The following is a 17,239-nucleotide window of genomic DNA, read 5'->3' as shown; positions in this document are numbered from 1 at the left end:
CTTGCAGGTTTTCAGCTGATGGCTTAAAATATTCCAGAGGTGAAATCTGCTTGTTCCTTATTTTCCCAACTTCTACGTGTTTTTTTGCAATTGATGTGATTTCTCACATCGTCTCTACCAACATGCCCAATACTATGAATGCACTGCCAATTTCTGACATATTCTAAATTAAACTTCACTTTTTGAGCAATACATTTCTTTTTCCTTGGTGGTGAAGACATTTTCAAGATCTTACATGTGATGCCGAACGATAACTCAAATCAGTGTTGGTGACGCATGCGCTGAGCAAAATTCCGGTTAGGCCAGTTTCTCTCAAAAGCATTTGTAAAACTAATCTTATACAGATAGATTAAAATAGGCTAAAATGCTTGCTACAGGGCCAACTGTACTAATCAGCTATAGTTCTACTAATATCACTACCAGCAGTACCGGACCATTTCGGCAACTGTCAATATCACGACTAGCGCTTAACAGGAAATCGGTTATTTTATTAAAGATTTAAAATAACTGCGAACTGGAGATTTCGTGAATTTTTGGCTTTCAGCGTGAATCAGTGAATCGCTGAAAAAGTCATGAAATTCACGCCAAATTTGTGAGGGTTGGCAGCTATCTCCCGATCTGACAGTGTATCATGTGGAGGGGTGAGGTGATTGTAGATGAACAAAATTTGAAGCCCCTCTGGCTGATCCGACTGTCCCCCACCCCTTCTGAGGTATTAGGAGGTCCATTAAACTCAAATTGATATCATACAGCCATTGTACTATTGCATGATATGGGTTGATGCAGGTGTACACGTGACTACTAACGACTCATCACCCTTACTGTGCACCTGGTTCTCATCTGGCTCAGCTTCATGCTCAGCATAAGTTATGCCGACTACACTCGGTCGTATCTGTGCAAGACGCGAACTCTCCCATAAGCAGTGAGTAGTCTAATATCTGGCATTGCTGGTAAAGATAGCACTGCCTGCTTTTTCAGCACTGCCGGCCTTTTCAGCACCATCGCTGCATATATGTCAGTCCAGCATGTACCTGTGCCAGCTTCTCCAAAACCGGTGAAATGATACGTTGCCAACTGCCCAGCTAGACAGAATGATCTATCAATAAGATCCCTATAAACATAGTGTAGTTGGCCCATTCCGGCCAAGGGGTCTCCATGCTGGGATAGCTGGACTGCTGGTAATGTCAGGACAATTGCCAGTGTTGGCTGGATGGCTGGTGTTGATGCGGCAGTATTATAATTATTATTTGGGTTCAGCTGATCAATCGTAAATCCCATGAACCCAGACTTATGGACCCGAAGGCCATGCTCTGACAATATGGAGGCTTACCCCATCTGGGTTGCCTAAAAAAGGAGAATATTCCCCATATGTTTTGCTCAGATTGAAGAGAGTGTGGCTTCGACTGCTGTACCGATTTATGCATCTTATCCAGCAATGGATGGTCTGCTCATTTATCCTCTAAATTCCCTGACGCAAGAGCATGTGTTGCTTCCATGCAACAAACATTAGCTGGGGAAAATGATTCCAGTGATCCTTGCAAGGTTTGCCACTGAGACTGATTCGGAGTGGATATTAAGGATGTCCGAGGTATCCTGCCATGACCTTGACCATCTCTCTTTCCCCATAGCTGCTTTCTGAAGTACAGCAGTACGTGTTTTCCAACCAAACACTGCATATTTAGCTCATTCCCTTCAATGCTGAACAGGGCGATCTTTGTGCACATACATGTCATGCATGTAGCAAACATTCTTCCTGAAACAAAACAAGATGAGAGTAAACAATGCATAGATTAGCAAATTAGTATGTGACTAACTAGCTAATAGTATAAATCATCTAACCCGGCAGCCCAGACTACATATTATAGATGCTGTATATCAGAAACAATGTATACATAAAATAACAAAGCAGGAGTCATGGCGAATATCCATGCTTTTGAAATTGCATATAGATCGATCAAATAAATATTCTGCGGAAACGACACAAAAGACACAATCTAAGGCAGAATCAAGTAAAGGGTTGAAATTACAAGGTCGCTAAAACACTGCTGTAACAAATAGACCCATTAGGATGTCGTATCATAAACGTATGTCCTATATTAAGCTTAAGCTCAATGCAGTCTAATCAGTCTACTCAAATGTAATCAACTGTTCATTTGGACTGACTAAACAAATACGTTTACGGCAAGCATTCAAATAATCCCTACTGCAACCTCCAAATATTCCAGCAAGAACTCTATAAATTTAACTCAGATCAATTATGACTCAGTTACTTGTTTCTGTCATCAAGTGGTGCTAGAAAATTCAGTTTTTTCCCTCACTTTCATCAATATTTGCAAGCTTCAAGGACTTTCAGTTGGAAAAAATCATTTCTATCAATATTTTCCCCAATTTCCCGGTACCATGGAAACCCTGTAAAAGGGAATGTGCAAAATGGTGGTGTGGGGGAGAGATATGTGGGATCAATCCAATCTCTACCATCTTCTCGATAATGTACAAAACCTTGTGACCAGTGACTGGCAACCTGTGTCCAGATCAATGGTCATCAAACAAAGAAGAATGTGATGACAGTGTAATGGATGAGCTCAATCAGATATACTGGAGCAAAACTGATGCCCTTTATCCCAGAAACATGGGATTTGCTCATCACATTCTCTCTCAGTTGTTTTTCTTCCCTCTGAAGTAACTCTCGATCAATCCCTCACCAGCAGTGATGACAATGGAGCGAATATGCCCCACAGGGGCATTAGTCTCTCCCAAAATAAGGTGGGAGGGGGGTCTAAGAGCTTCAGACCCTTCTGGAAAAGGACATGAACATTCAAAGATGAGTACCACATTTCATCAGATCACATGTAGCAAATAGGACATATCCATCCAAGCATGCACAACCTGTACACACTAAGCATATGGTCTGAGAGTACTGGGGGGTATTCTTGTGCCCACATTTCCCTGCACCTTGAGACATTAAACTCAGAAAGAAAAGAAAATATGCAAAGAAACAAATTTTTATATATAGCTGGAACAAAACATATGCATTATATACTAATCCTAGCACTGGAATAGTGAATGGAAAATAAATGCTTACTCAATGCTTGCACACAAGGCATGAAAACCCATGAATAATATCAAAAGAGCTCAAGTAGGATTCAAAATAGCAAGGAGTGAAGGAATTGGTGCTCAAATATGTTTTGGGCATATAAAACAAAGACTATTTAAATGCTACAATACTAACAGAAGGTAATTTTGTAGCATCGACTTTTAGAATTTGAAAAAGGAAAGCAATGCAATACTAGCAGGTAATGTTTTACTGCTATTAAACTTTTCTTTGCCTCTGCTGCTATAATTCACATAATTACCATCTACTGGTATCTTTTTAAAATACATACTATTTTTGCTTGTTTGGGTTTTTTATACTAAGAAACTACATTCTATATACCAATCTATGATAGTGGTGCTTAAGTGCAATTGTCCCTACCTGTGTCCACATAGAAAAGTTCTATTTAAAACTTCGAAATAAAATTTAATTTCCTGAAATTTTCTCAAGATAATTCAGAACGAAGAATCTGTGTAAGCCTAAAGGTCATTATTCTAGGATGCTTTCTGTCAAATTTCATTATTTTCTTCTGAGCAGTTTTTGAGAGAAGCCCTTTTCTTATATTTAGTATAAATTTTATGACTGTTCAGTATCATGTGCACAAATTAGAAAGGAATTCTTGCCAAGGATCCTTTTGTCAATGTTGGTAAAATTCTTTCAATGGTTTCTAAGTTGTTTAAGGGTTTCTTTCATAAAAATGCCCATATGTGTAAGCCAATATAATTTTTTCAAAATTTTAAAGACCTTCAAGCCAAGATGCTGTCTGTTCAACAGTCACATTTTGTGAAAAGGCACAACTTAGTTTTCTATCACCCATATTTGATGGCAGATTGACATATGTAAAGTTCTTCGGGTCTTAATGTCTGGAAGGTGTCAATTTGGTAAAATTCTGTCCAATGGTTTTGCAGAAATAGTTGAAACTTTAACGGCAATAGTTATCATCAGCCTGAAACTGCACATCTTTTTAACAACTATGATTATCATCTGGTTAGCATAATTTATACGAATTTGAAAGACCTTCATGCCAGACACTTCCACTCAAATCTGGTCAAATTTTGTTCAACTGATTATGGGAAGATGTTTTAATTTTTTTAATAATGTTGGTCATATCTATTTGCTCACTGGCATGATGTACATAAATCTGCAATGCCAATGTACCTGTATTTTTAAAATCAAATTTGGTCAAATTCTGTTCAACAGTTTGTGAGAAAGACTTCTTGAAAGGTTTGTCTACTTTTAGTATCAACTGCAGTATGTGATTCATTAGTATCATTTCTATACTTTAAGGCTTTCATGCTAACATACTTTATGTCAAATTTGGTAAACTTCTGATCTGCATATTTTTTAAAGTCATTTTCAAGTTCTTTTGTGTAATAGCATATATTAAGGCAAATCAGTGTCATACATATCTGAAAGCGTTTCTGCTAGAATACTTTTAAATGTTGCCAAATACTATTATTCAGGTTACACAACAATTTTTTTTTTAAAATTCAAGCAATGATGCCGTAATTTATGGCAGTTTAGTATCATTTGTAAAGTTTTATAAGGCCAATGTGCGGTAAAGCTCGGAGTTTGGCTGAAAATGGTTTCTTGGATTTTGAGATGAAGTTGAAAATGACAAGTGAGCTATATACTAATAAGAAAAAAATCAACAATGTACATGGCCATACAGCCCCTACTGTTGTTTATCAACAATTTTTCAAAGATTTTTCAAGGACTTCAACAAAAAAACTTTTCAAGGAGCATTTTTTCTTACAAATAAATACAATCTGCTCATCACTGAATAAAAAGGTAAAGTAGAAGAAATAATGCAAATTAGCATTCCTCCAAACACAACAGATGCTACACCCTCTCTTAACCCTTTACCTCATACAAGCGTCTTTGGACGCCTCTACTCCATTCGCATGGAAGCGCCTTTTGACGCCTCTGCAAGATTTGCATAGAAGCGCCTTTTGACACCTGCTGTAAACATCAGCCATTTTGTGCTAGTTTTCATAGCGCCACCTTCGGGGAAAACCCCCCTATTACATACTACATTCATTTCTGTGAATGACAATTACGTCAGATCACGTGGTCGCTATTCATGCACTGGTCGATATCTGCTATTTAAAGTAACTGGGTTGTAATCTCCACTCTCCAAAATGGCAGCCGCGGATTTCATTCAGTACGTACAAAGTTTTCACGATTAGAATAACAACCACGAAAGATTCAATAAATTAGGTAAAGGCTCTGATATTAATGTAGGCAGCAATTAGTTTTTATAAATTATCAAATTCAGATGACTCAGTGATATAGACGCACACGAAAACCTTGTAAATTTCGAGTATTGGAAATGGCAGCTACGGTTGGTCACGCAGCCTCACGGACATGACAGTGAACGAGTTCTCTCAAGATTTTGAAGCACATAAAAAAATTCTTCTGTGGAAAATAATTACACAGCTATAACAATCAGATATTACTCTTAAATTTGTCCACATATAATATATGTGTACCAAAAATGTAAAATGGTTAAAATTGTTGTTAAACATAACATACACTAAATTGCTTAACAGTTCACAGGCAGGATTTCATTCAGTACTTACGAAGTTTTCACGAGTAGAATCACAACCACGAAAGATTCAGTAACTAAGGTAAAGACTCTGATATTTATTTAAGCAGAAATTAGTTTTTATTATTGATTATAAAAATTCAGATGACTTAGTGATGTAGACACAGACGAAAAACGTAAATTTCGAGTATGGGAAATGGCAGCTACGGTTGGTCACGCGGCCTCACGGACATGACGGTGAACGAGTTCTCTCAAGATTTTGAAGCACATAGAATATTCTTCCGTGAAAAATAAGTACACAGCTATAACAATCGGACTTTACTCTTCAATTTTTCCATATATAATAGATGTCTACCTAAAACGTAAAATGGTTAAAACTGTTGTTAAACGTAACACCACTACATTGCTTAACAATTCACAGGCATGCCTATGCGGATGCGGTCTGCTAGGTAACAGGTGTTCTATTTATAGCGTGCTGCACTTTGTCACTATGCTCTATGAGGTAAAGGCTTAACTACCTGCATCATTTGTTCCACTCAATTCTATTACACTTTATTTATATTAGGGCCTAACTGAGTAGATAATTTTCACCGAGTACCAAATCCGAGTATTTGGATGTACTATTTGCCAGATCCAGGCACAAACCGAGTAGTAGGTGCGATTTTTTTACAAATGGCGTCTCTACACTCAAATATTTACCAGAAGCAGAAAAGTTACGCCACCTGGGGAATGCTAGTGAAATTACTAAAGGAAATTGAGTTAAATAAATTAACATCAATCATGATTCATGAAGTCCAATGGAATGTTAACTGTTTGTGTAATTATAATTTATTACTAACTAAATTATTATGTATTAAAAAACCTTTTTTAAAAGTTCGATATTTATCGAAATATTTTACTTGTAACCACTTGTGCGCGTATTATTTGCCGAGGCGAATACTTCCGAATAGTACCGAAAAATGGGATATTCGGCCGAGGTGAATGTCCGAGGCGATTTCCAGTTAGGCCTTAATTTATATATTCATTACTTTTGAAAAATATGACACAAAAAGAAAGCCTTAAATTAAATATGTTACATATTTTAATCAGTTTTAATGATTTGTGTTGCCTACAATAAATTAAAAAGTTTGGAAGAAAATATTCTTTTATCATGCACAGTGACTTTCGCTTTTAAACTTTTGACCAAGTATCTCTCTCTGTCTACACCTCTCCCTCGACAACTCGAGCACAACGGGGTCCACAAACATAGACCACACTTGAATCCTCATTTTACAATCATGTCGATAATAATTTCTAATAATGCGCTTTTCTAATGAAGTTCTTTGTTATTCTGTTTAAATAACATTTATTTTCAAAATGTCCAGCATATGAAAGATCATTCCAATTGGTTTCAACAATCATCACATGTACGTGATAAAATCTGTGTGTGTGTGATTTGGATTTTTAAAGTAGCTTTAACAATTTTTCAGTCATATCGCTACGATGTCTGCAGTGTGACAGTTTATAGTGATGTCTAGCACTGGGGCATCATGCCACAGACATGTATCATGATGTTCCACCCAGTCACATTTTCCCGACACCAGGCCGACCAGTCCAAACAATAACCTCTTAATGCTGAGTGCTAAGCGAGGCAGCTGTTAGTACCATTTATGTAAGTCTTTGGTATGACTCAGCCAGGGATCAAACCCACAACCTCCCGCATCCGAGGCAGACGCTCTCACTACTAGTCCACTGGAGCAGTGAAAATCTGTGTATTATGTCACTGCTTTTTCTTTTCTTGATGAGTCTGGTTCCCGTAGTGCTGGTTAACAGTATCCTGCCAAATCAGGAGTCCACAGAACAGGAAACTAGTCTAACTGTTGATACACCACCAAACAAGATTCCTTATTTTCAAAAACATGTGACATTTATTTCAGGAGACAATCTTCTATGTCAAAACTCAATGTTTTTATTGTTCAGTTATTACAATATCTATGTCATGATTTCAATGGAAGTGATAATGAAATTTCTTATCAACCCTATGGATATCTCTAAGTGCCAGTTCAAGACTTCTCTGAAACTTGCTTGCCTACAATGGTCTGTATCTGTAAAGTCAAGCTCTTTGTTTTACAAAGTATTCGTTTTCCTTGGTTACCTTGTTATCTTTTATCACAGTATGAAAGAGTCGGTTAATTTAAGGTAGTTTATGTTACATACACAATAACATTTATAACAGTGTTCGATTGATCAAATGAAATGAGTTCCCCCGACACATGATCGGGGTTGCTAAATTTTAAGTTTGTAGGATTTTCGTGCCTTTTGCCTATTCTTTTATTCCACCTCCTTTATTTGATTCAAAAGACATAATTAACGTGATAATACAAAGGAGACCAGCTTTTAGTTCAGTGCAACAATACAACAAATACTTCCGGAAGTCAGTTATCAAAACACAGTCACCACTTCATCAGGTTCTAAGAGAAACGCTTGCGGATATAGCTGTTATGGTAGATTGACGCATTTTACGTTTAATTACAAGAGGACACATTGCATTTATGACGATTACACTTAAAAAGAACAAAAAGATAGAACCAGAACACAGATTTCAATTGATAAAAAAATATATTTAATTTGTATTTATTTATTCAAGTATTGCCTCCACTTGGCATAAGTTGTTGTTCTTCTAGGGTTTAACACCATTTTTCAGCACAAGATAGGCTATACATGGCGGTCAGTATAAGTGGTGGAGGAAGAACCCTGGAAAACCCAGGGAAGAACCACTGACCCACAAGAAGCTACTGGCAGGCTTTCCCACATACCCACGCTAGCCGAGCCTTGGACTCGAACCCACGCAGACAGAGGTGAGATGGCAGTGATCCGGAACAGTGAGCGCTTTAGACCACTTGGCCACTCGGGGCCCCCTTGGCATAAGTAACATTTTCATTGATCAAAATTTCCTTAGATATCATTAATTGCGGTGTGCTAAAAATGTCATTTGGAAAGAAAATGTAAAAAAATTGTAGGAGCTATTTTTTAATTTGATATTTCATAGTGCTGATTAAAATTTCCAGGTCCTATCTACTGTTTTCGACTATAAAACGAGCGATGCATCAAAGTTTCCATTACCAATTTTGATCACGGTTTTCTTCAAGTTCAACAAATAGGACCAATTTTTGGGGTATTTTCTGGTTTAAAGAATGGGATCCACACCTTACTCCGCGTTATAAGCGGGTTCACAAGTTATCAGTGCGCGAGTTATCAAGGGAGTGGTGTACCAGGAACGTCGTTAGGAAAGAAAATGTAAAAAACTAGATGACCTATTTTTAAGTTTGCTATTTCATAATGTTGATTCAAATTTCCGGATCCTATCTACCGTTTTCGACGATAAAAAGAGTGATACATCAAAGTTTCCATTATCAATTTTCAGCCCGATTTTCTTCAAGTTCATCTTATAGGAATCAATTTTTGGAACATTTTCGGGTTTTAAAAATGGGATCCACGCCTGATCCCGAGTTATAAGTGGGTTCGCGAGTTGTCAGGGTACGACTTGTCGACGAAGTGGTGTGTGTATGTATATATATACACCACTCCCTCGATAACTCGCGCACATCGCCCAAAACCAATAAAGTGATTGACAACATAACGGAGAAATAAGGGGGGGGGGGCAGATTATACTGTTGAATACTCACTTTGTAATCGTTCTGAGATTAACTGTTAATAAATATCTCTTCATAACGGTGTACTTTATTATTTCCTCATAGGACAACATTAATTTCAGGATAAATTACATTATATTGAGGCGATCATCGAAAACATTATTCCGCGTGGTTTCCGTTCGCTTAACATGTGTACCACTTCACACATTGTGTACTACGTCACTAATTTTTATGATGAATTGGATACATTCTTGTTTTATTGTTTGATCCAAATTAGACGTTCTTTTTATATACAAAAGATGGACTCTTTTCGAGAAACAGTGTCGATCGAACGATAGATAAATAGATTTGAATGTGATAGAAGTAAAATGGAAAACAAAAAAAAAAAACAAGGGTTAATCAGTACTAACATATTTAATTGGTCTACAAATTTAAAACAACGTAAATTAGAACAAGTTAATACTTGCCGTTTGTGCCACACTTGACAAATATCAATTCACTTTTTGAAAAAATCAGTTATTTTGTGTGTGTGTGTGTGTTACTCCTTGGTTTCTCTGCCGCCGAGCAAAATCCCTCAGATCTGTCAACTGCACACGCTTTACGTAGTCAACATTTTGGGTCTCCAGCCACCTTATGGCAATATCAAAATATTTGATTGCTTCCTGTGCAGAGGGGTGGGGGGTGCAACATCTGTGTCTGCATCACTCTCAACACTTGTGTTACTCCAGTTAGAATCATCTTCTGCTGCAAATTTGTTCGCTATAGAAATAATTATAGTTTCATCTGACATGTATTCAGCTGTGGGGCAATCATTGTCAGCAGAAATCCACTCCTCCATATCATCAAGAGAAACGCCCATCTCAGGACCACGAGTCTGGACAAATTTCTCCCAACCAGCCTCGGCATTAATGACATCAGTTTCACTGAAACATTCGAAGTCACTATCATCAACGTTGTCTCTGTTACTGTTTTGCTTTATGTCAAAGGCAGCTCCAAGACCCTTAATCCAGCACTCGAGGTCTCTTGTAATCAATTTTTTTTTTTAATGCAACAAACACTTCCCCAAGTTGTTGATCAAAACAAAGCCGGCATCTACATGTAATTAGGTTCTCACAGAAGTACTCACAGGTTTCGATGTGACGGTCAATTGACTCTTTACATGTTTTCAATGAACAGAATATGCTGTGATTATAATGTTTACACTGAAACGGAATTAAAGGATTAGAACATGACTTTCACACAGGAAGACGTTTAATTGGTGTTTATTTCATTCTCTGTTGCCACCTGTTAGCATTTACCCGAAGTTTTCATTGATCGCTATTTCACCAGACTGTTTATTTACAGTATACTGACAACTATTTATCATAAAAACTTACATAATATATGATATCTTTAAACAGAGGTCTCGCTAGGATTTTAAAACTGGGTCTTTCTGCCTCTGAATTCAATCACTAAATATCAGTACATTTTCTCACTCGGCCGCTAGTCAAAGCCTTTGAACTAGCCGCCTAGCTGTTGCATCATGTTCTTTTTTTTTTTTTGATGTACTCTTATAAAATGGCAACAGTGCATCAAAGAGTCTTTCAGTCACTGAATTCTGTCATTGTAAATATCAGCACAGTTAACTGATCAACACATTTTCCCACAAAGCAGGTGGCTGAAACAGGACCGGCAAATCTTTGAATTTTCCCACGCACCTATTACATGCGTACGGAGGACTCCTGCCTCAGTGACTTTCTGCATCCCAGATCAAAAATTGGCGTCCAAATACGCGTAATTAAGCGTTTTCAAGACCTCTGAAATTAATTCTTCTTTAGAACTTGCAAATTTCAAAATATGGATTATATTTTTATGGGCATTAATCACCATTTTCGATGATAAAATGAGCAATGTATCAAGGTTTAATTTATCAATTCTTATCGTAATTTTTTCATGTTCAGCATATTGTAAAGATATTTTAAATACATTTTCTCTGGAAAAAAATCACGAGCCAAGACGGACACCGCGTTATCAGCGGGATCGTGAGTTATCCAGGCGCGAGTTATCGAGGGAGCGGTGTATATATAATTTTTCATTAGCCCAAGTACAAGAAGTCTACAAAAATAATTAATTGTAAATGGACAACTCAAGCTATTTTTCAGAAATGAAAATGGTAGAGATGGATATGTGAACATATAGATGAACAGACAATATTATAACATAGTAGGCCCTATTTATGGTGGACATATAAAGACTGACAGCTAACTGCATTCAGAAAATTGTCATACACTGCTATAAAACAATAAAAGCAGATTCTGCAACAAAAGTGCAGAGCAAATGACTTGTCAATATGCAAATCTCCACAAGATAACCTTAATAATTACCAAGATCTATGGGGATCCATCAAAAACCACAGAACTAGTAGCTGTAGCAACGAAATTGTGTGCCAGAAAAGCATTACAATTATTTATTTTACGCAAGGTAGTGAGTTACTGGATTATTCAAGTAAAATAAATGTGATAATTAACTGGAGTGAATTACAAGAAATAATTTCACTATTGTGAAATCTGAATATATTTAGATGCTTACGTGGCCAAGTGATAAAAATGGCCTCTTTTCTAGAGATGAAGAGTTCAAATCCAGCAAAGAGGGATATTTTTTCTCTTAATGTGCCATTTTACTTTTATTTGGGAGGAGAATTATGTAACTGTTTATATTTTCTGTGTGAATAATCACAAAAGAGCAGAACATAAATAGAAAATTGCACATTGTGAAGGATCCAGTAAGAAATTGACTCCTTAGACCTTTTAAACAGTACATCTTGTTCACCAATATGTTTGACCATGAAATAAAAAGAAAATTTGCTTGCTATGAGTGAATAATGATATTTTATCTTGTGTGTGAAATATACTGTTCTTCACTCATTTCAAGCAACTTATCTCTATATACCAATGTCTCTAAAGAGATGAAAGTATAACAAATGGAATAATGATCATACGAATCGTCCCCTAGTATAGCATGAATTCTTTCAGCTCCAGTGGGAAGTGGCAAAAGGGTTTTTCCCTTGGCAAGTCCAGACATCACATACACATTTCCCTTCAAATTGAGGATATGTTGTATTACATCCTTTGAGACGACGCTTGGCCAATTAGCATGGTTTCTCTCATTAGACAGAAGTGGCACCAGGATCTATTTGAAAACAGAATAATTTTTAAAAAATGTGTTGCTGTTTTAAGGGTATTTTTAAATGCTCCAAGGACAAAGGACTGTCCTTGTTATAACATTAAATACAGAGGAAATCGCTTATGAACTCAAAAGGAGCAATTAAACTAATCTGGTTGAAAAAAGAAAATTTTTAGAGCAATCTGGACACAAATCATAATTTTTTAAATCAATGTTTGTTACAGAGGAAACCTGCATTTCAAGATCAGGCAGAATTTCCACTTCCAACGATACATGCGCTATTGTAAATTTTGTTCCAATTCCTGTAGTTTTTTCCCCAGCATAATCTGTCCAGATGCATTTCATTAAGCATCTCAAACTTTATCAAATCCAGATTTCATATTATCTCATTTTTTGGTTGGTAATGATTTTTTCCCCTTACAAAAACAAGAAGTTTTGTAAGTTTTGTAAAATTCAGCAGACATCAGGCATTAAATAGTTATAAAATCTTCAATTTCTCTTCATGTAATCTTCCTTTAGATCTGAAGACATTTTGAGGATTTCCTCATATCTGAAAATTCCTCTGCTTTCTTTTCTTAAAAATAATAAAGGTTACAAACGTTAAATTGAAAACCAAAAAGTGCATTTGCATCCTTTCGACTACCTCTACCTCAAGCAAAGAAACTCTTGATCTCATCTGGTGTATCATAACAATTTGACAAGAAATTTCTAAAGATTTAGTGAAACTGAGGCCAGACCTCATCCCTAATAACACCAGAACAAATTCCATGTTTCATGCAAATAAAATTTACCACCGAAGCCACAAAAACAAGAAGTTTTGTAAAATTCAACAAACAATTTTCTTCCCAAGAATACAAAGTAAAAATATAAAAAGAACTAAAGCATTGTGAACTAAATCCCAAATAGTCCTCGAATTCTATCACAAGTCCAAATGTATGAAGTTCCATTTGAATACTAATGGTATTCCAAATAAATTCTGATACTGAATGTGTTGCTGTGCATTTAGTCTCGATCATGCTAGTGTGCCATTGACCTGGAGTGTGGTGATGTGTTAACAGCTTCTGATGTATCATAATAAATTATCAAAAATGTCCTTGTCTGAATTCACTACAATAATTCAAAATGAATGTTTTAGTCCAAGAATATTATTTGGCACTTTGTAATTCCAGTGAATAATAATTTGAAGAAATAATTCCAACCAAATTAAAAACTGAACACAGGGGTCCGGAGTGGCCGAGTGGTCTAAAGCGCTCTCTGTTACGGATCACTGCCATCTCATCTCTGTCTGCGTCGGTTCAGGTCTCGGATTCGGCTAATGTGGGTATGTGAGAAAGCTTGCCAGTAGCTTCTCGTGGGTCGGTGGTTCTTTCCAGGGTTTTCCCTGGTTCTTCCTCCACCATTAATAGTGGCCGCCATGTATAGCCTATCATGTGCTGAAAAATGGCATTAAACCCTACAACAACAGCAAAAACTTAACACAACAAAAAAATGATTATTCTTCAGATGTTAAGGTAGGAATGAGAAATTTTTTCAAGTAAACAACATTATATAAGCTAAGACACAATAACAGAGCCATGATGTAGGTCAGCCTCCTCTCTAAAACATTAAAAGTTGTCAAGAGAAAGAATTTCCAAGTTGAAAACTTAATGTCCTTGACTCAGATTCAAATAAACATGTTTTCAACCTTTAATTATGATCTGAATATTTAATCCACAATGACAGAGAAATATTAACTATTATTATGTTGTTTACAAAATAAATGTTACAGGTTAGATATATAGTGTTAACTTGATTTTGGACAAGGTCAGGCACAAATTACAGATGCACATACCACCATGTCGATAAATTCAGCACATCTGGTAATTCTGCACAATGATACATCATTTTTGTAAACACTGGATCATGTGTTATTTTGGGTCAAAAATCCATTTTGTATCAAGAAAGAACGATCGCAATTTAATTAAGAAAAGTGATATTCATAAAGTGTACTAAAATATCTGGCATTTCGACTTCAACATGAAGAACCAAGTCATGATATTCTTGAACTGGTAACCCAGAAAATCCAATTTACTATGTATCTTTTAGAATCATACAAATAAATACATTATATAAACGATGGAAATGTATATCTTAAAACAATACTGCATTTTAATCCAAGTTTCCATTTTTGCAAGAAGTTGTCCCACATGTACAAAATCATCTGCTACCCAGTGTGTCAACTTGCCACTACAATATAAATTCTCAGGAAATTCACCAGCATATAGTCTGTTTCTAAATTTTTTTTACCTTTTCCCCATCAGCAAGATGTTGTCAACATATTACATCCTATTCATTGTTGTTTCTATTCCACATAATAGGTTATTTTACTTATAAAATGCTGGACTTCACTAACATTTTTACAAGATCGGTTTTGTTTGTTAATATATCTTTCGTCAATCGGTTGAATTCAGCATGCGTTTTGCTTCAATATTGGAGACGGAAACCTTAAGTACGCAGGAATGCCAGACAGCACTGTAACAGTCATTAAAAAAGCCAACAAATAATACAAATCAAATATATGTAACAGGATAAACTGCACTGAAGACTGTTAAAAACATTAAACATAGGGTGTGTACTCTGGCATTCCTCCGCTGCCATTTCATTTCAGTCAACCAAAATGTATGTCAACAGAATTGAGGATGCATACACTTGCTTGTTGTCTGGCTTATATTCCTTCAGGAAAAGGACATCAAAGTACAGTCCAACGAAAGCTATTAGACTATAGTACAAGTCACAAATTGTTGTTTTAAAATGTAACACTAATTTTCTGTTACCAAAGTCTATTCAATCCAAATTATTCAATGCTCTGCACCTTAACTGTCACCGAGAAACTTCCAATGAAAATTATCCATCTCTATGGACTTTCAATGGTGGCTATGTACTAAACTTGGGTCAACATAATTAGTGGATCAATATGCGTAGCGTGACATCACAGTATGCAAAATCCAATCTGAATTGTACTGAATCACACCTTTAGTAGGTTCAGTTCATCAAAAAATGTCTACGTACTTTAACATTGATTTTGCCATAAGCAAATATTGGGGCATCTAAATAATGACCTTCCAAAAAAATATGGTTGTCTATGAATCCAAATGAAGTGAATACATGCCACTTGAAGGTATGTAGAATAAAATTCTAATAAATGACACCCATTACTGAAATAGGTGTTAAATGCCTACTTATCCTTGTGACTTGTACTTTAGATTTTGTAAAAGTGTCACCATTGGATTCCAATGTTGCCTCTAGACCTAAATCCAAGTCATTGATCAGTGAAGATGCTATAAAACACCATTTGTGCTAAACCAAGACAATCGTACACAAGCAACACTCATATTAGAGTGGATGTCTCCCACTGAAGGAATATGTAAAGTGGCTAATCGCACAAAATCAAAACGCACAAATTAAAGCAACATAGCTACATTAATATACCTCATCAACAAACGCTGACAGCTGGTCTAGCGGCGAGCCTGAAAAGTCACCATACAGCATGACATTTCTCAAATTCGCGTCTTTGGCAACAGGGTCTCGGGATTTTTTGATAAAATAACACGATTTTCCTTTAGGATTTGACGACATATTGAACGCCGCACTCAAAACTCCAGCTGAAGTTCCCGAGATAACAAAAGTGCTAAGATCGGGCTTCTCAAAGAAATCCATGAACATCTGTTTTGTTTCATCAACGTTGTACATTTTTAACCATCGATCAGGCTTTAGTTTCATGCTCTTTAAAACATAGTCCGCCATGAACTCGACCCGAGCGTCACCAAGGCCCAACTCGCTTGCAAGACCCATCTTTTGCGACCTCACCAATTAAATAACAAAACCTAGAGCTGACAAACTTCTTCGATACACATATGCTACATTACTGAATGTATCAGTCCTTCCTATGCACTCAAAATAGACTGCATCGGATTCCGATTCACCGATTACTTCCATCTTCGCCTTCCAGCGTCTCATCAGCTCGCGCTGGAACAAAATTTGTCGTCTGCAAAGGGACTGGCTATTATAATTTTGGTGGAAGGTGGGTCTATTATATTATTTTTCTCAAATAAAATTATTTGGGCTCTTAAATAGCTTGAAAACAATATTCTTGCTCAGAATTACAGTAAAACAATATAAGACGCATTGTAATAGTTTTAGAAGCTTTTATTTTATTCTGCGGCAAAAAATATGCATCTATAATTTAAACCACTACTCTCCCGAAAAATGATATGGTCGGTCCTCAAAATAAACCCTCTTCTCTGGAAGCATAGAAATAGTAAAGGATGAGAACCAAACAAACAATAAACACGAGAAACAAAATAAGAGTTCTTTTTATCCTCGGATTGCATGATCCATACATCAGAATTAAAATATAAAATGTACTTTGACCATGAAAGATTATATGTGCAAATATAGAGACATATATACAGCTACAGAATGTGTGTCACTGTTAAGAACAAAATTATGTATGATATTTAGCGTAGCAGCAGGGAGGGTGAACAGATCATTTTTAGAAGGGTCTATTTTTTAAAATAACACTTCCTACGAAAAATAAAAATACAAGGTCAATAACGCCAAACCGAAGCCTCTAACCTACCGACATTTTCTCTAATTGGGTTAGCTCATTTTGTTATTTTATTTTTGACATCTGTGTTTTCAAATTTTTATGCGTGGTTGTTTATCCGCCGGACACTCAATTTTTGTCGTCACCCTCCCTGCTGCTCCAGTGTGGTGTAATTAAGTCATTATTATATCAGTAATGGAATTTCACACAGCTAAACTAGG

The 17,239-nt window shown here is 36.3% G+C and overlaps 1 protein-coding gene across 1 annotated transcript in view; it reads right to left on the bottom strand.

The window, feature by feature from the left end:
* LOC149775161 (dynein beta chain, ciliary-like) overlaps positions 1-16,425 on the bottom strand; it is a 315,340-nt gene extending 298,915 nt beyond the window's left edge. Inside the window, exons 1-2 of the mRNA XM_089944132.1 lie at positions 15,902-16,425; positions 12,249-12,439 (exon numbers count right to left, since the gene is read on the bottom strand). Coding sequence (XP_089800258.1) covers positions 12,249-12,439; positions 15,902-16,264 — 554 coding nt within the window. The 5' untranslated portion in view covers positions 16,265-16,425. The remainder of the gene's footprint in view (positions 1-12,248; positions 12,440-15,901) is intronic.
* Positions 16,426-17,239: the final 814 nt, after the last annotated feature.

This window comes from Sinohyriopsis cumingii, chromosome 19 (genome assembly GCF_028554795.1).
Source record: "Sinohyriopsis cumingii isolate HCF-2022 chromosome 19, ASM2855479v2, whole genome shotgun sequence".
Lineage (NCBI taxonomy): Eukaryota > Metazoa > Mollusca > Bivalvia > Unionida > Unionidae > Sinohyriopsis > Sinohyriopsis cumingii.
The sequence above is the reverse complement of the archived record's forward strand: the minus strand, read 5'-3'. Positions and strand labels throughout refer to the sequence as shown.